The sequence below is a fragment of the Giraffa tippelskirchi genome, chromosome 11 (genome assembly GCF_054371585.1).
Source record: "Giraffa tippelskirchi isolate mGirTip1 chromosome 11, T2T-mGirTip1v1.2.pri, whole genome shotgun sequence".
Lineage (NCBI taxonomy): Eukaryota > Metazoa > Chordata > Mammalia > Artiodactyla > Giraffidae > Giraffa > Giraffa tippelskirchi.
In genome coordinates this window covers 63,058,037-63,080,899 of record NC_137285.1, presented here as the reverse complement: position 1 = coordinate 63,080,899, position 22,863 = coordinate 63,058,037, and the positions used below count along the sequence as shown (strand labels likewise).

At 43.2% G+C, this 22,863-nt stretch overlaps 1 protein-coding gene across 11 annotated transcripts in view; it reads right to left on the bottom strand.

Annotated features, from left to right (window-relative positions):
• Window positions 1-22,863, bottom strand: part of TRIM2 (tripartite motif containing 2) — a 179,389-nt gene that overhangs the window by 49,678 nt on the left and 106,848 nt on the right. For 5 of the 11 annotated variants that reach the window (XM_081543676.1, XM_081543667.1, XM_081543677.1 and 2 more), the window contains exon 2: window positions 3,895-4,079. In XM_081543676.1, coding sequence (XP_081399802.1) covers window positions 3,895-4,028 — 134 coding nt within the window. In that variant the 5' untranslated portion in view covers window positions 4,029-4,079. Of the gene's footprint in view, window positions 1-3,894; window positions 4,080-20,346; window positions 20,498-22,020; window positions 22,178-22,863 lie in introns of those variants that run through there. The other 6 variants (XM_081543666.1, XM_081543668.1, XM_081543671.1 and 3 more) reach the window with 4 other exon arrangements.

Sequence of the window (22,863 nt, the reverse complement as noted above, 5' to 3'; positions counted from 1 at the left end):
TTCCCAGCTTCTATGACAAATAGAATTTGAAAACCTCTTATTTCTCCCCATTTCTCTTATTTTGCAGATGGGGAAACTGACATCAAGGAGGTTAACTGACTTTCCTCATGTCACACAGGGATTCCCAGGAGGCCCAAATGATAAAGAACCTGTCTGCCAATAAGACATAAGGATGTGGGTTCGATCCTTGGATTGGGTAGATCCCCTGGAGGAGGAAATGGCAACCCACTCCAGTATTCTTGCCTAGAGAATCCCATGGACTGAGAAGCCTGGTGAGCTACAGTCTATGAGGTTACAGAGTCGGATACAACTAGAGTGACTTAGCACGCACGCACACGTCACACAAGCAGATAGCACTCAATCAATATCAGGGATGAAGTAACTTCTGCTAAGGTCACCAGCAACATTGAAATGTAACACACATTTTTTCAATTCTGCATTCATCAAGCTTGTCCACTCCCCATCCCCACCCCACCCCCGCTCCTTTTTTATCTTTCCTTGCCTTATGATATCACTCACCTGATTTTCCTTCTGCCTGCTATCTCTTTCCTACTGACAGAGAGTCAGTATGCTGCTGCTGCTGCTGCTAAGTTGCATCAGTCATGTCCAACCCTGTGTCACCCCATAGACGGCAGCCCACCAGGCTCCTCCGTCCCTGGGATTCTCCAGGCAAGAACACTGGAGTGGGTTGCCATTTCCTTCTCCAATGCATGAAAGTGAAAAGTGAAAGTGAAGTCGCTCAGTCGTGTCCAACTCTTCGCGACCCCACAGACTGTAGCCTACCAGGCTCCTCCATCCATGGGATTGTCCAGGCAAGAGGACTGGAGTGGGGTGCCATTGCCTTCTCCGGAGAGTCAGTATACTCTGGACTTAATCAAGGCTTATCGTAAGCCCTCTTCTCTCCCTGGAGTATTATATTATATTATACTACATAACAATAAGCATAACACCCTCATATGTATGTGTCCTCCCACGGATGCCTTCTCTGAGCCCCATGTCTGTACACCAACTGCTCTCTTGCATCTCTTCTTAGAGATCTCACAGGTCCTAAAACTCCACGTGTCCAAAACCAAACCCATGATCTTCCCACACTCTTTGCCCTCCTTCTTAGCAGTAAACTGCATCTCCATCCTTTCCTCTAAGCAAACCCAAGCCAGGCGTGGTTCTTAAAACAGTAAGAATTCCCTTACTGGTCTTCATTGTTCATATCCAACCCATCACTGAAGGCTGAAATATCCTTCCAGGCTTCCCAGGTCTCTTCATCTATCTGTATCACACCGCCCTTGCTTCAATTTCTGCAGTCACCCTTCCCCTGGTATACTGTCATCCACTTTGCATCCTCCTCATCCTTCTCCATGTTATAACCAGAGCGGTCTTCCCCATATGTAAAGTTTGATCTTCTCCCCTCATATCTAAGATGAAACCCTTCCACGGCCTCCACTGTTCTTACAGCTGACACAAGAGTCCACCTGTGATGATGCGGGTTGCACACCCATGTGATCTGGCGTCTACATTTTTCTGTCTTCCTCTAATTTGCTGCATATCTGTCACCCAATGCTTATTTAAGTTCTTTCAAAGTGTCACGGTCCCTCTCACTCTTCACCTCTGCAACATACCTGAAGTTCTTTTCTTCTGCTTACTCCCCTTTGCTAAACTAATTTTTCTTCATCCTTGGGCTTTCTGCCTAATCATCACTTCTGCAGGGAAACCTTCTGAATTAGAGCCACTTTTCCTATTATACGGCTGCCTGTGTACTTCTGGTACGTGGCCATTGTGACTGGTTTAATTTCCTATTAATCTGAGTGAATAGGTGGCTAATGACTGGCTCCTTCTCTTGGCTGGACACTTCATAAAGCCAGGGACTGTGTCTGCATCCTCCAAGCCCCACTGATGGCATTCTGGAAGAAATGAGAATAAGAGAGGGGCTGTCCACCGAGCAGCGAGTGTTTGTGCCCAGCAAGAGGTGGAGACAATGGTCCTGGGTCTTCCTCTCCTCCAGCAGTGAGACAAGCCGTGAACTTTTGTCTCTGCGTAAAATGTTCTCATTAAGGAAAGTTGCCAACACCTTGCAAAGGAAATCAGTTTGGTGCATGTGATGCTAGAACAGCTTTCACATGGCATTCCCTAGGGACGTGCTTTGGCTGGCTCCTGAACACCTCCAGCACTAGCTGTTGGGAGCGCAGTGGAAGTGGCCTGGGCTAGACCTAAGTGACCGCGCAAGAGGGACAGCCAGGGCGGTGCGGAAGTGCTGCTTCTCACCTGTCAGAGCAGGGGAACGGGAACCAGACACCAGGCCGAGCAGGCACCGAGCCCTGGCAGCTCTGCTAGGCTCAAGCCAAGTGGCTCTCAGCAGTGAGTATAAAGAGGGCCCAGCTATATCGATTCCTGAATATCAAATACAACCTTACCATGTGAGTCCGGGGACATGTGGACAGTTAGCTGGTAGGCATGTTTTAGCTATGTCCATTGAGTCAGGGAGAAAAATCACTCTCCTTGTTGCCATTTTGGAATATGAATTACAAAGTACTCAGTACTTGTAATTATATTCATAATTATAAAATTATGAATAAAGTACAAAATATCGGTGCCCTATATACCACTGCTTAAAACAAACAAAAAACTGCACATGTGCTTGTGTGCATACACACACACACACAAAACAACCCAAAACAAAGAAAGCAAAACAGAACACCACAACCACCAGTAACAAATCCACTTTCTCATCCATCCGTCACCACCAAGGATGTGGCTATCCTATTGTAACTGAGACCTTCCAAAGAAAATCAACTAAAAGCATGTTCAGGGAGACAACAAATGTACATTAAACTGGATGGCAAATGTAATTAGCATTGATTTGAAGTCACTGAAAACATCAATTTTCTGTTCTATGATAGGAGGTAGAAAATTTTAACTACGTATATTAAATAATAAAAGAAAATGTACTTACTAAATGCTATAACACATAATTAACATTTGTTAAGAAAAATATGTCAACTTACTAGGGAAGTACTAAAATTAGATCACAGATAAACTAATTACCAACAACATTTTTTGTGCCTAATTGCTGATGGGGTAAGTTGAACATGAGGGTAAAAATATATTTTGAAAACTGATTAACTCAGTGGGAAAAACTATTCAAGAAATAATATTTAGGTAATTTATAGTTACTTCATACACACACATATATATATAGATTTTTCTTCATCTGAAACATCATCATGTTCAAATACATCATTAGTATGTGTCTTCTGAAGTATCTCTGGAAGAAAACTCCCTCCTTTCAACTAACCCCTCCTATATGCATGTATATTACCTGATTTGTTATGCAGGAGAAAATGATACATTTTTAATTATGTAAATATAAACTCTTCAACTCAGTTGTGTCTGACTCTTTGCGATCCCATGGACTGTAGCCCCCCAGGCTCCTCTGTCCATGGAATTCTCTGGGCAAGAATACTGGAGAGTGTTGCCATTCCCTTCTCTAGGGGATCTTCCCAACCAAGGGATCAAACCCAGGTTTCCCGCACTGTGGGCAGATTCTTCACCATCTGAGCACCTGGGACGACTTTTAATTGGCCCTCATCAAAGATTCTCTATGAGGGCAAAAACAGTTTCACAAAGAACAAAGCGAGAAGTTGTAAAAACCTGAATCTTAAAATATTTAATGCTCCACCTCCCAAGGAAATAAGTCAGTAGCTATTGAATTGCTTCCTCCTGCTTGTAGTTCCTTGAAAGTAAATTCTCTGCAACTCATGATTACGTTTCTAGATGTCTATCAGAAGCACAAAAGACTTATCATCTCCCATAGGTAACTGCAGAATTCTGGACAGCACCCTTTGGCAGGTTGTAGGAAGTCAGTCTGTGAAACCCCCTTCTCCAAGCACAGAGGCTTACCTCTCGCAGAAAGTGTGCAGACAGGGGAGAACCTTGGGATTCTTGTACCTTTCCAGGCATATACTGCAAATCAGAAACTGCTTGTCAATCTGGCGCACCACAGGACTGGGGATGTTGGTGGCTTCACTGGCCATCCTAGACCACTGACATGGGGGGCCGGCTGTCTTTGACCCTGCACGCTGCTGCTGTCAGACAGAAAAACCAAAATGGAAAGACATGTAATAATCTGCAAATACAAGTGAATCATTGTTTTATTTGCTAGGGGCACTGTGCTCTGAATACGGGTAGAATTCCACGTCGTGACCCTGACGTAACCAACTGGCAGCGTTATAGAGGGTGTACAGTGTAGGGCCCGTTTTGTAAATCAATAAAATAATCATATGTTCACCAGGCAAAAAAAAAAAATTAGAATAAGGTAGCTTGCTGGGAGACTCACAGATAAGGAGAATAAACCAGTGGTTACTAGTGATGGGAGAGGCTGGAGGGGACATATTGATACAGTGATGGGGGAATGGAGAGTACAAACTATTGGGGGAAAGACAGGCTCAAGGATGTATTGTACAACATGGGAAATATAGCCTATATTTTGTAATCACTGTACATGGAAAGTAACCTTTAAAAATTGTATTAAAAATTAAATTGCTACAAGAAAAAAAAAGAGGTATCTTGCTGGATTTCAAAGCAGGGGCAGCTGAAGGGATAGATACTCACATAGCTCTGCCTGTTCACACCTTCAGCCTCAACTATATCTGAATATATATTTATAGTCTTATTAAAATATAGTCTATTATAGTCTATATTAAATAGAATAGTCTTATTAGGATAGAATGTGTTTTCTCAATTATTATACTTGAAGGGGGTCAAAATATGCCACTTCCAAATAAGCCACTTTGATGTAAGCATTATTTTGAGCTGAAGTCAATTGAGAAATAGCAGATGAAGAGCTCTCTCCCTCTGCCATCTGTGCCATCCGTCTACAAAGGCAGGGCACCCATCCTCACTTGTGAAGGTGCCCCACTCTGCAATACCAGGAAGAGAAGAAGACCCTTAATCACCAGAGCGGAGTCTGCACAACAAACTGGACTAAACAACCCCTACCTACCACATACATCCTGGTCACCTTCCCACAATTTACTGTCTCTACGAGTCCAAACTTTTCCTTTGTCTAGCCAATTCTCCACAATCTGTGGTCCTTTACTGAAATAGTATATAAGCTCTTGGGTTTAACTGCCTCTTCTATTCTGTGACGCTCCTATCAATGTAAAATTTAAAATATTAAATTGATAAAGTTCAACAAAACATATTTTATCTTGAAAAAATGAAATATCAATAAAATGTGTATATCTTTTTCTTCTGACATCTGTCTTTTGCCACTTTAATTCACAGGCTTCAGGTATGAACTTAAGTGTATAGAAGAAAAATGGTTCCTTCCCTATATACTATTAATATGCAGGAATGGGATAATTAGAAGTTTTCAATAAAAACTTTGTATGTAGTTCAGAGCATTTTCTTTAGAACTAAAGGTTTATAGACTTCATACTAATATGTATTCGTCATGAAGCAGGGACAAAGGCTAGAGGCAATCTCTATTATTTTAAGCAATGTCTGTTGGTGTTCATGTGTGGGTATCTGAGGGACTGGTAAAGTGAATTAATCCAGAGGAGGTTTCAAAATGTAAGAGTTCAGGTCAGCAAAAGAGAATTGGAAGAGGGTAGCAAAGAAAGCAGAAGGTTATAAAAGAAGAGAGGAGGGAAAAATTACAACATAAAACACAACTCCATTTAACACCTTAAAGAATTTCTGGCTTCTGTCCCAAAGCGGTGAACCAAGGCTGAGCTAAAATTCACTTACTAATTGTCTAATATCTGCCAAGGTGTCCACAGCTCCCGCCCCAAATCCCAATAGAAATGTTCTATTCAAAAAAAATGTATGACCCCAGGTGGGAAGCAGGGAAATACTTACAGATTGTTTAAACTGAGGCTAGGTTAGGAAATTTGCCAGAATGCCAAACCCATAACCTTTTCACCTTTTAAACCACTATAACTCTCCTAGACTTGGGTTTTCAGAAGGCTGTGCTATGGAAGCTTGGTTTACATACAACATTTTAACTTGATCCAGGACCTGTGTTCCCAGAATCAACAGTTTCACACTTTCTAAAGGAAATGTTATTTTCCAAGTACAAATGGTGTCTCTTCTTTCTCTCCACTTAATCATCAACTTTTAAAACAGTATGTCAACTTTTCTGCAGAAATATATTGGAGTACAGATACAAACACGACACACCATTTTCCAACTCTATGCCTTCTAGGTAAGTTCTCTAAAGAGCATGATTAATAAATAGATTGGGCTTGTAAAAGCACCTGTTGTACAAGTGTCGCGTTCAAATGGAACTCACTGCATTAGATAAACGGCGTAGGTGTGACAGATCTAATTAGCCAGCATTATCTGCTAGACTTTCATAGAATGAAAGTACCAGGGTAGAGAGTGATACCCATTGATTGAATTAAATGCAGCTCTTTTCTCAGGAGCTCAAAGTGTTGGTACATCATCTGCTTTTCTTTGACTGCATCCCTAAGATATCCCTAAAAATAGGGAAGAGATGGATTTTTCTGGCTTTAAGATAAGGAAACCAAAGCTGAGGGTTTAAATGACTTGTCCAAGGTCATCCAGTAAAATCAGTGAATCAGAAAGCTCAGATTTCAAGTTTTCTGCCTTATCTGATAAGTTAATGTTACCTAATTGTAAGCAAGTTTAACACTTTACTGGGGGGGGGGGTGTGTGTGTGACTTATAGAGATTATAGACTTCTCACTTCAGCAGCACTTACGTTGGAACAATACAGAAGACTGGTCTAGTCCCTGAGCAAGAATGACATGCGAAGCATTCCATGTATATATATGTTAAATCACACTATATGGCTGATTCGTGTTGAGGTTTGACAGGAAACAACAGAATCTGTAAAGCACTTATCCTCCAATTAAAAAATAAACAGGACTTCCCTGCTGGTCCAAGGGTCAAGAGTCTACGCTCCCAATGCAGGGGGCCCAGGTTCAATCCTTGGTCAGGAAACTAGATCCCACACGCTGCAACTAAAGATTCCACGTGTGGCAACTAAGACCCAGTGTAGCCAAATAAATTTAAATTTTTTAAAAATAAATAAATAATAAAAATCAATAAATTAATAAAATTTAAAAAAATCATACTAAACTTTTCAGTTAAAATCAGTTAAAAAGAATTTTATTTTGACTAGCTTTTGAAAATGTTCACGTTGAAATGGAGCAGGATCAAATGGTCCTTGCCACCGCCCCCCCACCATCTCTTCTGCCTGCCTTTTGCCTGTGGAAAACTTTAGTCAAAGAGTAAGTTTAATCAGAGAAGTGAGACATGCTGAAACAAAGGAAAACAGTCAAAGGAGGCTAAATAATAATAATGTAGTAATTAAGCACAGTCAAGCCAAATAGCATATTCTTTGAAATAATCAATCATGTTGAGTACTGAAGTAAGCAGAGAGAAAACATCAAACTGGATTTTACTCTTTTTTTAACCTTAAACTTTCAATTTTGGCAAGAAAAAAACATTTGTTCTAATCAAATGATATGTGCTGACTAAATGAAGTTTCCTGAGCAAACATTTTTATTCTCCAAAGAGGAAATGAAAAAGATTTCATGCTAATTTTCACCCTAATTCAATGATAATTATTGTAGTGGGTGAGAGGAAGTCTTTGTTAGTATTGTTAATTTATATGGTAAATTAAGTTTACTCATTAACAGTAATTTAAAATCATGACAATGTCACAATCTGTCACAAGTGACCTGTTAAAGACTTCTGGATTTTCAGGACTCCCATAATCAACACAAAAGGTTTCCAACCCCCAACGAGCTCCAAACCAAGACTTTGCCAAGATAATGATCATTCCCTGAATATAACTGGATAGCCACAGTGGAAAGAAATTTGACTGCTCCTGGAGGGATAATGTGCTTAGAAAAATGGAGGCACAAAATGTGCTCGTAAACACTGTGGGGAGCTTTCCAACCATCTGAATATGCCACAAGGAATATCCATGAAACATCTGACAGCCTTTCTTTCATCAAAGCGTCTGGGCACAACTGCAGATTCCAGTCTCCCTTGATGAGAAAAGCTGTAAATACTTATTGGGCTTCCCCAGTGGCTCAGGGGTAAAGAATCCACCTGCAATGCAGGAGCCACGGGAGACATGGGTTTGATCTCTGGGTCAGGAAAATCCCCTGGAGGAGGGCACAGCAACTCACTCCAGTGTTCTTGCCTGAAAAATCCCATGGACAGAGGAGCCTGGTGGGGGAGTCCATAGCGTCCCAGAGAGTTGGACACGACTGAAGTGACTTAGCACGCACACATGCAAATACTTATCTAGATTCTCAGCTACTCTCCTTTCCCCTTCTTGGCTTCTAAACTGTCTGAGATCCTTCTTACACATATAACCAGCAGAAATTAAGAGCATGATAGTAAAAATCAGAATATAGAACTGCTCTTTGGCTGGGGATCCGCAAGACAGACACGAAAACACACCTGGCTGTACTCTGTCTCTGAAGGAGCCAAGATGCTTCAGGATGCAGGAACTAGCAATGCCTGTTCATAAGAGACGAAATGATACAGAAGAGAGGGCAGAGCGAGGCATTTTAAAACCACACAAACAGCCAACGCTAGTGTAGTATTGACATGAGCCAGCCATGAGAGCTCTTGTGTGGGGAGACTAGCTGCGGGTCCTTGCCGGTGGAAAACTGCTTACGGCTGGGTTCGCTCCCCACTCAGATCTTTGCTTTAATATCCCCATCTCAATCGGACCACTCTGTTTAAAACTGATACTTGCCCCAATCTCCTAGCACTTATTACCCCTGTCCTTGCTCCGCTTTTCTCCCTAGCACTGGTCCCTTTCCAATACAGGGTGCGAGGTATTTATTGTGAATATTGCCTCCTCCCCACCCCACCCCCACACCATGACATAAGATTCACAAAGGCACGGATTTTTATCTGACTGCTCTGCAGCAGTCCCGGCACCCAGAACTGTGCCTGGTACATAGTACACACATTTTAAAAAAACTTTTTAGTTTGTATTGGGGTATAGCCAATTAAGATGTTGTGATAGTTTCAGATGGACAGCAAAGAGACTCAGCTATACATATACATGTATCCATCACTCCCATCCAGGCTGCCACATAACACTGAGTAGAGTTCTCTGTGCTAAACAGTAGGTCCTTGCTGGTTATCCATTTTAAATATAGCAGTGTGTACATGTCCATCCCAAACTCCTTTCTCCCCATCCTTCTCCCAGCAAGTTACTTCTCTAAGTCTATGAGTCTCTTGACACATTTTTGTAAGCGGACTGAATGAAAAGTGTAACATGGGAATATTCTCAGTCCCAGCAGCAGAAAAGAGCAGCACTTGCTAAATTACAAGATAAAGAGCATGGTTATTACCAGGCATTTGAACATTTTCACTTGAAATCAGACATTACCTGCCTTCCCATATAAGTCTAATGCTTAGCAATATAAGCCATGATCCAGAAACTAAATATTTAGTGACATATTTGAACACTCTTACAAATGCAGGAAAAGAAATTAAGAACTACTAAAGATACATATGCGGAAATAAAAAAATCTAAGAAGGTTGACATATAAATTCCATATTAGTGGGGACTTGCCAACTAAACACAGCTTCTGTGGGTAAAAACAATGTAACCATCAGATAACAAAATCCTTGGGCATAGAAAAATCCTGCCCCAGCATTTCCTTCCCCAAATCATCTCTGGTATTCTGCCTGATTCACTTTCTCAAATCTACAACTTGCTGGAAATTACAACCAAATGGAAAAGAAGAATTTGATAGGAGGAGATGAAATGAAAGAAAAATGCCTGCATCCACAATTCCAAAGTTGAAACCATGTCTCCCACTCCAAATTATACCACTGAGATTAGAAAAGTATCCAAACCCTCTATTGCTGACAGTAGAGTGATGAAGAGTAGGGAGAGAGGATGGAAGAGAAAAAACAGGCCGAAAACATCTTCTGGAGAAAGGGAGATTGCTGAAAGCTTGTCTGGCTGGTCTAAGAAACATGGTTGGGAAACAGGTCAAGAATCCTTTGCAAAATCACATTTTAACATGTGATTTGTGGGTAAGCGGCAGCATATTTGATTATATGTCATCCTAAAGGCAGTAGATTCCATTTCCATTGTTTAATTTTATGGCATTCCTGGATTATGGCTTCTCTTTGTGGAACTTAACTGAATTTATTTATTAATATAGCTACTTTTTAAAAAATTTTTCTTGGACCAACGACAATGGTGCAGATGTGCTTAAATCAACTTCCGAAGAAGTTAAAAGTCTTCTTTTACATTTATAGGAAGGAACTCTTGAACCACTGGGACTATCTATAAACTCACAGTAAACTACCTCTTACCTGCCAGAGCAGGTAGTACCTGGTGCTCAAGGTACAGATTAAAATACACTTCAAAAAACAAGGTAGTTATAATTTTTCAAATTTATGAGCACATTATTATCCACTTGCAATGAAATCTGCATGGTTCCTGAGGACTCAACTAGAGGAAAGAAAAGAGGACAATCTTCAGTGAAATTAAAACAGGGTGACCTACTTCCAGTTCAATCAAGCCTCTATCCCAAATGGGCCATTTTGTAAATTAGAAAAGCCAGATGCAATATCTTTCTTGACGGGAGGAATGTGAGTGTGCGTGGAGGCGGGGCAGGGGGCCTCAGGAAGCCATCTGCTTTAACTTCTGTCTCCAGGGAAGCGTGTGCCCAAGCTTTCCAAGGGGTTCTCCTTCCCAGGGCCAGATGTATGACAGCTCCCCTAGACTGCAGAGGTTGATCATATGGAAGCCGATTTTTAAACCAAGCCCCCAATTTGTGATATGATAGGTATGCCTGTTTCCTCGACCTCTTTCCTTAGTTTGCCAACGTTTGCCATTGCCTTCATGCAAGTACTCGCCTTCTGTAGTCAGTTCTAAGTTCCAGAAGGCTGGGCCTGTGTGATGGGGAGTGTTAAGTGGTCAGGCTAACGGACATGCATCTGACAGTGCCCTGGGACAGTCAGGGTGAGTGGGGTCTCCTCTCCCCACATCCATCACCTTGCCAAGTCTCTTCCCTTGCTTTCCTTGGGGGCTACACAAAGAGGCTGAATATTCTGGGACACGGCAGAGGGCAGCCAGGGCCCGAAGCCCCAGGAGGTGGGCGAGATTAGTGAGAAAGGGGAAGAGAAATCTATTCTACATCAGAACTTCGAAAGACACAGGCGTATAGAGCAGCAATATGTTTCTTCCCCTGGAAGCATATTATTTAAATCTGTTGTTGATTAGAATAAATGTTTACTTAAACTAACAAGTTTTCAAGAATAACAATAAAAGCACTTAGAAGAATGGAAGCTATTGAGAATATGAAGGCAGAAGAGGGTAAAGTAGAAAAGGGGAGACTGGCATGTAAAAAGCAGGAATGAATATCTCTTCCAATGATGTTATTTGAATAATTATACTGGGTTTCTTTTTCCTTAGTATTTGGTCTAATGTGAATCTGCAAACTCTTCAAGGAAGCCTGATCTGGTCAATTCTGATAAACTGCATAATAATAATATTCAAAGAACCCTAACAGAGAACAGATCCTATAAATCTACACTACAATTCTTACATAATAAAGGGACACAGATGGTATTAGAGATTTTTTTTAAAAAAGTAATCACAGGTGTGTGCAAATGAGAATTTTGCCACAATTAGAAGTAACTCGGTCACATTTTTTAAAAGAAAAAAAAATGCCAGTAAAAAATTTGTGGCAATTTTTTAAGTTTGGACGTATTTCTCTCCTGTACATCTCAATAATACATGTAAGTATTTGGCTGCAGTCTTAGTTTTATCAGAGAGGTAATGAAAAAAAAGCACAAGGGAGTCTTAAAAATTAAGCTTAGTTAAATAAATTGCTACATATTTAGGATTTTTTTCTACTTAATAAGGATAGGTAAAAGAAAGTCATTGAGTTTGCAGAAATTAATGTCTAAAGAAATCCAAGTGAAGGACATTTTTACTTTAGTAAGACAAAGAATGAGTATTTTTTTTACATTTCACAAGCAACAAAATCACTCAACTTTTGTTATCATATAAATAAAAAAATTAAGTCATCTCAGGATCATAACATTAACTATGGTGAAAATATGTATAGATTTCATTCTCCATTTTTAAAATGTGTGGGTTATATATATGCTGCATTCTTGTTTCTTGAAACAGCACATTCTACCAGAGAACATTTTTACATTCAGCAGTGTTTTAACCTTTCCAATGCCAACCCCTCGTGTCTTTCTGGGAGAAAATTGGAAAGAAACACTTGGAGGTTTAGGAAAGGCCCCTATTCACATCTTTGCAACAGAAAGCTGCTTTCTCCTTCCACAGCACACATGAAACTTCTCATTGTGTGCTTGCTCTGGAGGGGTGTGCATTATTTAACACCACAGTGGGTTAGGAACGATGCTGCTAAAGCATCTATCCAAAAAATACTGAAAGGCACCGGGAAATAGGTTCACAGTGGGCAGGAGTGAATCCTAGTACTTAAGAAATCGATTCAAGAATCTGGGCAAACAAATGGCTTTCCTTACATAGTCTGATTAAAACAAAGCTGAGAACAAAAAACTGCTCACAATCTACTCATGAGGAATAAAACTACTATAAGATGACCTAAACCAAAGAATTGAACTAATAATTTTTAAAATGCCTCATTCTGAATCTATGGACCTGTTCCTTAAAGCTGATAGTGAAACCATCTTTTCTTAAGACAGAAATATCATTTTACCTTTTGGTTCAGAAATCTACTAATTAACATTCAATTTTTAATTTAAAATAATAGCCTTCCCACTTGCTCTCCTAATCCCCTGCCCCCCTCCCCACCCCAAGAAGGAATAATGACAGGGTGGGGCATCGTTGCACAAACAGCTCTTGGATACAAAAATGATGCCTACTGTTTCAGGAAGCAAACCTAAGGTCCAACCCAAGATTTTTCCCCCTTCTATGCAGTGCTGCCATTGAACTCCACCCAGATTTGAGTCTATTTCAAAGGCAGCAAAAAAAAAAAAGTCAGAAAAGACCCCAAATGTTCTCCTGCATATTTTCTGATCATCAATGGCATTCAGAATTCAGAGGGTCGAGTCATGCATTATGAATGACTGGGTTTCCAATGGTAACTGGGAACTGTGGCACTCAGCCCCAGGGTTCCCTAACAGAGGACACCGTGGGGGAGGGTGGAATCACACAGCCTCCTCTCCCCTGGGGTACCGAGGAAGGAACCCTGCAAATTAAACATTTCATCCCCATTTTTGTACCCAACGGAGAGATGCACAGGGGAAAAAAAATCTTATATTTAAAATAGGCCTATATACACATTAAAATAAAGACTAGTAAAAATAAAGATCCAGTTAGATCACATTAGAAACTTGATAAGAAAAATCTTGCATGGTGATCTCCCATGCTTTGATGCTTTTGTTAAAGCAGAGTGGGTCTCCCTCTGTCTGATAGTTACAGAGCATACAACATCTCCATGAGAGAGAAGAGAGGGGGTAAACGCCAGAACAGACACAGCAGGATGAATTAGTTATTCACCTGGCATAAGACTAAGCAATATGAACACTGAGGACCTACCCATTTCTGCAGACAGACTAATGAACGAGGCAAAGAATGAAATCTTCCCCAGCCTGGCGCTGCAGCCCCGCGGCTACCCAAAAGAACAATGCACATTTCTGCTCCCATCTCGAGTTTGGAAGCACCATGCAAAGAGACTGGTTAAAATTCCCTACCATGCAGTGCAGCCATCATCAGAAGCCCAGCATATCTTCTGCTCTATGGAGTGGTGTGCCAGCTCATGAACAGAAGAGAGGATGAGAAAAATGGAGGAGACAAGAGAAGGCTCAGGAAAGTCGGCAGGGATGTTTCTGGGTCATTAACAAGTGGGAGACCCCTTTCGGTATTCAAACCAATCAACCTTTATCTCACAGGACATCTTTTTCTCACTCAGCGTCTGTTGAAAAGACTGCAGCAGACCAAGCAAGGGATTATGGGATCGGGATGCAGCAGCGAGCTGCAATGAGATTCGTGGGTGGCTTGCGTTCCCCTCTGAGTCAGCAGTCAGCTGTTTCCACGCTCCTGTGCCGGGCCGCGGGCTCCATCACCAGAATGTGGCTGCACGTTTACCAGGGGAGGACTGTCTGTGCACAGCTCCCTGAGCCCGCAGCCAGGGCAGGCTTAGAAGCCGGAGAGAGGGTGTGCCGCTAAGTAAGCAAAAGGGGATGCAGTGGGAAAAGATGCCAGGAAGAAAACTAGGCACGCGGGAGCTCAGTAGGAAAAGTTGGAATTTAGAAGACTGTTTGGGTGGCGTGTGAGAGCATGCACTCACTTCCCTTAGTAAGGAAAAAAAAAAAGATCTATTTCCTTAGATTTTTTAACTAGCTTGCAACACCAATGCAAATTTTTTTTTAAATGCAAAACAGCCCAGTTCAACAAGGCTTTACTACTTTTTCCCTTCTTGGTCTTACCCAGGAAAGGGTCTATAAAATACAGTTCCTCAAAGCCAAATCATGCAAATGATATTTCTCTGCTTTTTATCATTCTACTCGTTCAGAAAAAAATCATATAAGTCAACATTTATTTGATTCAGGGGGTCAACAGAACCTTTTGTTTTTCTAATGACGCCAAAATTCTCAAAGGTTAGAAACTTGTCAAACTTGACATATTAACATAACTCCTCTATCAAGTCATTTAACTGATCCTGAAAAGGCTTTAGTAACAAAAATGACCAGCAAGAAGCCACATAAAAAGTTAGGTCTTCATATTACAAACAGTACTTGAGAATAAAAAAATCTTATATTATCAGAATGGAATCCATAATCATTCCCTTTCTACAGCAATGGAGCAGGGAAATGCATTGCTTTCTATTCCTTGGATAGTTACTAGTTTAAAAGTAGACACTAATCATTTTATTTAAATGATAAAAACTGAATTTGCATGTTTAATAACATTGATATTCATTACATTCTTTCCATGTAATCAGGCATTGCAGCAAGCCCGGTGAAGGGGCACTCAGCTCTGCAGAGGGGCAGGACGGGAAGGCACAAAGAATTTGGTGAACTTGACAAACCCAGAAAAATGCACAGACATGCCCAAATTGGCATAGTACACAGTTCTCAAAAGTCCAGGTTAACACCTGCTTTAGAAGTTTTGTTTTTTAACAGCTTTATTGAGATATAACTCACATACTATACAATTCACCCACTTCAAGTGTTCAGTTTTCATCATTTAAAAGTCTACAAACAATAAATGCAAGAGAGGGAGTAAAGAAAAAGGAACTCTCCAGCACTGTTGCTGAGAATGTAAACTGGTATAGCCACTATGGAGAACAGTATGGATATTCCTTAAAAAACTAAAAATAGTGTTGCCATATGATCCTGCAATCCTGCTTTTGAGCACTGACCTGGAGAAAACTCTAGTTTGAAAGGATACATGCAGCCCAATGTTCACAGCAGCACTATTGACAACAGCCAAGACAGAGAGACAGCCTGAATGTCCACCAGCAGGTGAACAGATAAAGGTGTGGTGTATGTGTATATACATACATACACTGCAGAATATTACTCAGCTATACAAAGAATAAAGTAATGTCATTTGCAGCAACATGGATGGACCTAGAGAGTGTCATACTGAGTGAAATAAACAGATAAAGACAAGTATCATGTGATATCACTTATACGTAGAATCTAAAAAAATGATACAAATAAACTTATTCACAAAACAGAAAGAGACTCACAGACACAGGAAACAAACTTATGGTTACCAAAGGAGAGATAAATTAGTAGGACTATGAGATTAGCACATACACATACGATTTTATATATTAGCAGACAGAAAATAGTTAAACAACAAGGTCCTACTGTATGGCATAGCAACTATATTCAACATCTTGTAATGAAGTATAATGGAAAAGAATCTGAAAAAAATATAATTGAATCACTTTGCAGTACACTGCAAACTAACACAACACTATAAATCAACTATACCTCAATTTAAAAGAAGTTTTTTAAAGCTGTACCCTTTAGCTGTTACTCCCTACCTTCCCATCCCCCAGAGTCCTAAGCAACCACTAATCTACTTTTTGTCTCTATCTGTTCAGTTCAGTCGCTCAGTTGCATCCGACTCTTTGCGACCCTATGGACTGCAGCACGCCAGGCTTCCTTGTCCATCACCAACTCCCAGAGCTTGCTCAACTCATGTCCATCAAGTCGGTCATGCCGTCCAACCAAATCGTCCTCTGTCGTCCCCTTCTCCTGCCTTCAGTCTTTTGTCCCTACAGATTTCCCTATTCTGGCCTGTTACATAAATGGGATCATATAATAATGTGGTTCCAGGGGTCTGGCTTACTTCACTTATAGAACAGTTCCAAGGTTCATCCATGTGGCTTGTATCAGCACTTCATTCCTTTATATGGCTGAAAAATATTCCATTGTACAGATAAGCAGACGGATATTTTGCTTATGGACATTTGGGTTGTTTCAACTTTTTGGCTGTTATGAATAATGCTGCTATAAACATTCATATATAGGTGTTTGCTAGAATTTTACAATTTAATTAGAATCCACTCTTGAAACTAAAGGCAGGCACATCCCACTCCAAGCTACAATGTCTTCTTCCTAAAACAGGCTATCACAACAGACCCTGACTTCCTAAGACAGGACTCTACTCTCCTCTCCTCTTACTTGTGTCTCTGATGAAATTTGCTGACCAAGATGAATCCAGGAGCCAAATTCATTGAAATCTAATCCTCCCCTCTGACATCATTTCTTCTGATCCCTCTCCTAATCTCCCTCCACTCAACCCACACTGTGGGGCATACATTTGGAGCGAGTCTCTGTTCACAGGATGGTGAAGAAGCGGGAGAGATCCTTGGTCTTGTTGCCTGCTTGCAGTCAGAGAAGCTTCACCTACTCACTCAATCATTGAATGTCTGGCATGTGCCAGGCATTGAGCAGCCTCTGATGATACAGAGAAGAACAGAACGGTGGCTCAGCCTTCAAGAAGATCACAGTCCAGAGTGGGAGATGGATGAGTAGCCAGACAATTGCAGCTGGGAGTGGTAAGTGCCTTGACGAGTGGTCATGGCTGTTGGTACAGTTTCTTTCCGGGCTGGAGCTGTATTGAGACCTGCTGCAGCCAGAGGGTAAAGCCCCAAGGGCAGAGATGAGCCCAGGGTCCTTGCGCTGAGTCTGCTGAATGCCGTACAGACTTCTCGGTGCTGTCTTATCCCCGCCCCGCCCCCAACCCAGCGTTTCCGTCCAGTTGAACAGACATTGGAGAGCTCACTGTCCTCAGCCGGTTGGGCTGCGGTCACTCAGGAAGTACACAGACAGCGCGCACGTGTAAGGACACGAGAGGTGCTCATAGAAGTGGGTTTGGCAGGACCCTGGGAGATAGAGAACTGAAATTTACCGACCGTGTATTACGTGTCAGGTTCAGTTCAAAGTCCTCTGTGTACAGTCTGTTTATCTCCAGTCAAGGACATCTCTGCTAGAACATCAACCTCTTAGGATGGCATATAGGGCCACTTAGGATCTGGCCTCTGCCTTCCTCATTTTTTCCCACGTTGTATCCTGCCCAGTCACACTCTGGTTCCTAAGTCATGCCACCATGCATTTTTAAGCAGAATTCTCAACCAGGGAAGGGCACCGATCCCCATGATGGAGTGGTGGGGTACACATTCAGGAATGGGAAGGGGCATTTTTGACTGTCATACTGATTATGGGGCTGGGGCTGGGGGTGGGGAGATACTACTGAGGTTTAGTGCCTGACGCAGGATGCCTGCCATCCCCCCCCACACGGGAGGGCCCCATACACGTGTCTCTGTCCCCTCACTCTGCTGATAGTGGTGTAAGGAACATACCACTTGTTCCAAGAGGAATGTTCAACCTCTTCTGAGTCCCTTCCCAGGTTAACTCCTTCAAGTCCTCCAGAACTCCACAAAGACAGCTGCCTTTTAGGAAGGCTTCACTGTGGCTCCTTCAATCCCAGACCCTCCCAGCCCCGTGTGGATGGGGTGTCACGCTCATGAGCTCCACAGTGCTCTTTGCTGAAAACTACTAACAACTCCACTTCTCACCTCTAACTCCACAGCCCCTATGCAGTGCCCGTCACATAACAAGCAGCCAGGAAGTAGATGCGGAATGACAGAAGTCCTACAAGTGGATGAGTGATGTAACATCATGTAAAGGTTCTGCTCATCTCAGAACTGGAAAATAGTTGGATCAGAGACCATCATGGAAAGGCAATTCTTCGTACCTGATTTGCGGTTTAGGATTTAGAAAGCACCTTCATAATACAAAGCAAAGCCAACCCAGAGACAGGATGTAACAGGGATGGACAAATCTGACTCCATATTGGATCTGTTTCTTTTGCTTTAACTTTTGCATTCTATTGCCTTTGCTCTAAGTTAAGAAGGCTGTCTGTAGCCTGAAATATACAGGATGGCCCACTCTCAAGGCTCTGGCCTTTAAAGGTATAACACTTGTCCATTCACATAAGATAAAAAGGTGCAGAACAGAGAATAATGTCTTTTGGGAGGTGTATAGGAACATTTTGACTGGATAGCTGCAAGAACAAAGGATTCTGGTACCAAATGGTTTGCTGCAAGCAACCATACCCCCTCCCGTTTTAGTATAAAAGGGGCCTGGGGACTTCTCTACCCTCCAGTGGTTAAGACTCTGCACTGTCACTGCTGTGGGCCTGGGTTCGATCCCCTGTCGGGGAACTAAGGTCACACAGGTCGTATGGTGCGCACGCACTCAGTCACGCAGTCGTGTCCGACTCTTTGCGACCCCATGGACTGTAGCCCACCCGGCTCCTCTGTCCATGGAGTTTGCCAGGCAAGAATACTGGAGTGGGTTGCCATTTCCTCCTGCTCGGGATCGTCTTAACCCAGGGACTGAACCTGGGTCTCCCGTGCCTGCTGCATTGGCAGACTGGTTCTTTACCACTGAGCCCCCTGGGAAGCCCGAATGGGGTAACCAAAAAATAAACAAATAAAATAATGACTCTGTTTAAACAAAAAAAACAAGCCTGAATTCTAACTTGGGGAAGATGGTTCTTCGGGGCTCTAGTCCGTCATCTCGATCTGCTGGCTTTCTGAATAAAGTTGCTGTTCCTTGCCCTAGCAACTCACTTCTCTTATTGGCCTGTCATGCGGTGGGCAGTAACAGGAGCAGGCATCTTATTATTTCAGTGGAGACTGAGGTTCTGAAGGTTTAAAAGACCAGCTCAGCTTGCAGCAGCCACTAGGCAGTGAGGTGAACTAGAGTTCAGGCCTGTGACTGGCATCGTTCCTCTTTCACTGTGCCACAATGCCCCTCAATGATGGGCAAAGGCTGGGACAGTGATCAGTCAATCCCACAGTGGAACAAAGCCAGCTGATTAGAGAGGTGATGTCTTTCAGGGAAAGATAAACACAGTCAACTAGGAGGAGGCAGCCTAAAATCAGGAGCCTATAAAGTCTACCTAATATAATCGTCATTTAGTTTAGTTGCTGTTTTGTTTTATTTTATAATCTTTGTTTTCAAAAGCCTTCTGAATATTGTTGCCAAATGGTCTTCTGAAAAAAGATGGTCAAGAATGATTATTTCCAGTTCAGGCTGGAGTGACTGGAGAAGAGATTTTTTTTTTTGGTGCCAGTTTATGATTTTTCCCATTTCTTTTTTTTTTTTTTTAATTATTATTTTAATTGGAGGCTAATTACTTTACAATATTGTGGTGGTTTATGCCATACATTGCCATGAATCAGCCATGGGTGTACATGTGTTCCCCATCCTGAACCCCCCTCCCACTTCCCTCCCCATCCCATCCCTCTGGGTCATCCCAGTGCACCAGCCCTGAGCACCCTGTCTCATGCATCAAACCTGGACTGGCGATCTGTTTCACATATGATAATATACATATTTCAATGCTATTCTCTTAAATCATCCCACCCTCGCCTTCTCCCACGGAGCCCAAAAGTCTGTTCTTTACACCTGTGTCTCTTTTGCTGTCTCACATCTAGGGTCATCATTACCATCTTTCTAAATTCCATATATATGCGTTAATATACTGTATTGGTGTTTTTCTTTCTGACTTACTTCACTCTGTATAATAGGCTCCAGTTTCATCCACCTCATTAGAACTGATTCAAATGCATTCTTTTTAATAGCTGAGTAATATTCCATTGTGTATATGTGCCACAGCTTGGAGAAGAGATATTGTTAGGATGGATTTTACAGAACAGCACCCCACAAGTAACCCCTCAGAACCAGGCTCTTCCTGTCAGTCTAGACTCTCTGCAACCACCTTGGGTGAATGGTTTGGCTTGGACCCCAAGAGGCACTCCTCTCCTCTCCTTTGGCAGAGGCGGCACAGACTGCTTACCCTGGAGGCTAGGAGTCTTTTTCAGTGGTCGTGGAGACGTCCTATACCAAGGACGTTTGAAAATAATGGTCAATGTAGCAGAAATGATCTTCCCTTTAAAAGCATCCTTGCAAAGAGAGATGGTCCAAGTTGGCCTTAACCTAGTGGGGTTCTGTGGATAAAAACAGAACCAGCTGACCCAGGTACAGCCCAGGAACTCACACCAGAACTCATCTTGGAATTACCATTTAATTTTTTTGGGGGGGGGGAGGCGGAGCGGGGGTTACCATTTAATGTCATACATTTCACAAATAATTATGTGCCAGGTGGTGTACTAGGCAGTGATGACACAAGAATACAAGAGACATGAGCAGAACCTCTCACAATCACTCCCGGGGACAGAGTTTCCTGCCTCCAAGTCACAGGCATGTAGATTGGGTCTCAGGTGTCAGGATGGCCCTTCGTAGACAGGCCACACCCAAAGGTAGTTGGGTTTGCAACTTGAACATATCTTTTTGAGGGACACAATTCAACCCCTAGCCTCTACTATGGGTGAGAGGCTACCACAAGGCCTGGGCTGATGCAGACCCACCTGAGAAGGGCCTGGCTTTCCCATAGCACCGTTCTCTCAAAAACAGAGCTGAGGTACATGGAGAATGTTACAGCTGCCCTGATCTGGTGTGGATGAGTGGAACTCCAAGGTGGCTGCATAACTAGAGTGGCATAAAAGACGGGTGGGCAAAGGGGGCTACGGCTTGTGCTCTCATCTGCTGGCATTCATCTCTGGTACCCATCCCAAGTGGGTGAGGGCAGCAAGAAGCTCCGGGCCTCCCAACGAGATGAAGGTGCTATGCTGCCTGCTTTGTATCCTTTGCCAATGATTACTAACCATATCATTAAATTAAAATCTCTTTGTGTCTTGTGGGTCTGATTAGCAGCCTGAACCAACAACCACCGCTGTGCTGCTGGCCTTTCCTTACCTGAGTTTCTTCTTCTTGGCCCTCAGAAGCCCCTTCTCAGCCCGAAGATGTCCTTCACACAAAAGACTAAAGCAGAACACGATTCTGCAATCCGCCAGACATCCCAGCAGCATGCTAACCCTCCCGTATTCTTTGTCTTGCTCTGACTATGACAAAAACAACAAGCAAAAGCAAGCAAACAAAATGCTCTTTTGTCTTACTGTTGTTTGGTCTGGCTAAGTTTAAGTCGACCATCTGTCCTGAGCATACCTGGAAGAGCAGCTCCTAGTCCTAACTCTGGGCCCCTAATTACTGAGGTCCACACTGATGAGCACATCAAGACCCAGGGTCGTTTTTCTCTCCGTCACTTTCACGATCACACTTTTCATTTGGACAATTAAACCCAAGGCAGCGCCAAGTTCCGGCTTGCCTCAGCGGTTTACCTTGTTTAAGTAATCACTGCGATGGCTCTGACTACCAGGTTGGGATTAAGAGTCAGGGATTCTAGGTGGCAAATTTCCCCCGGTGACTGCCCTGCCAAGGCAGGGGCTGAGGCCAAGCCAAGACCTGAGCTGGGCGGGGCACAGCCCTGACCTAAAGGTCCCGGGAGGCTGATGTGGCTACGCTGCTGGTAACGCCTTGCTGGACCCTGACTCCCTCTTCCCCACGTTGCTTTCTCTCTGTCCCATAAAAAGTTTTATTTTTTAACCAACATATAATTCAGAGAGAACCTTACAAAAGTTCATGTCTGTTGACCAAGTATTTCCGCTTCCAGAACTCTCGTCTAAGGAAATACTCCCAGGCGGCGGCCGATCTCCCAGAGCCTGGCTTCCCGGGCCAGGCGGAACCCGGAAAACATCCATCCGCCCGGACGCAGCCCGGCCGCGGTTCCTATGGCAACAGGCTCCGCCCCGAGGCGGCCAGCTCCCTGGAAGCATCCCCCGCCCTGCTTGTACTCTGAATCTTTCTTTCTCTCCCCGTAGGTGTCCTTTTCTAACCTTATTTCTCCCCAGGAGGCAAGATCGCTGTATAAGGTTACTGATTCACGTGGTGGTGACGGCAGCGCCGACGAGGGCGGGGAGGCTCAGGCTTTTTATTGCGGTGACAGCAGTAAACGCTGTAACAGGGACCGCCGAGGCCGGCCCCTCCCGCAACGCAGGTGCGCCCAGGGCGGCTCTTTCCCATCCCCTGGGCTGCGCCTCGCCTCTCCTGCCTTCCAGGCCGGCAGGCTTCCGCATCTGAGCTATCTCAACCGAGATGCCGCCGGGTCAAGGTGGGGTTTTCTCCCGTTCACCGGCCTGAGTTTCCTGAGGACTTCTAGAGCTCAGTGCCCTAAGGCGAAGGGTGGTACTCAAGGAGGAAGTTGGGCACCTTGGCAGGGAGAATTATCTGAGGGTGGTGAAACTTGGCACCACCAGCCGGAGGCTGCCTCCCCCAACACCTGTAACCAGGGGAGAGCATTTTCCTAAGCAGCCCGTGAGGCGCACGCCACCCTGGTCACCCGTATTAGAATCACACCGCCGAAGTCGGCATGAAGCTGTAATTGAGGCACTGGCTCTGGAGACACATCGTATTTGCC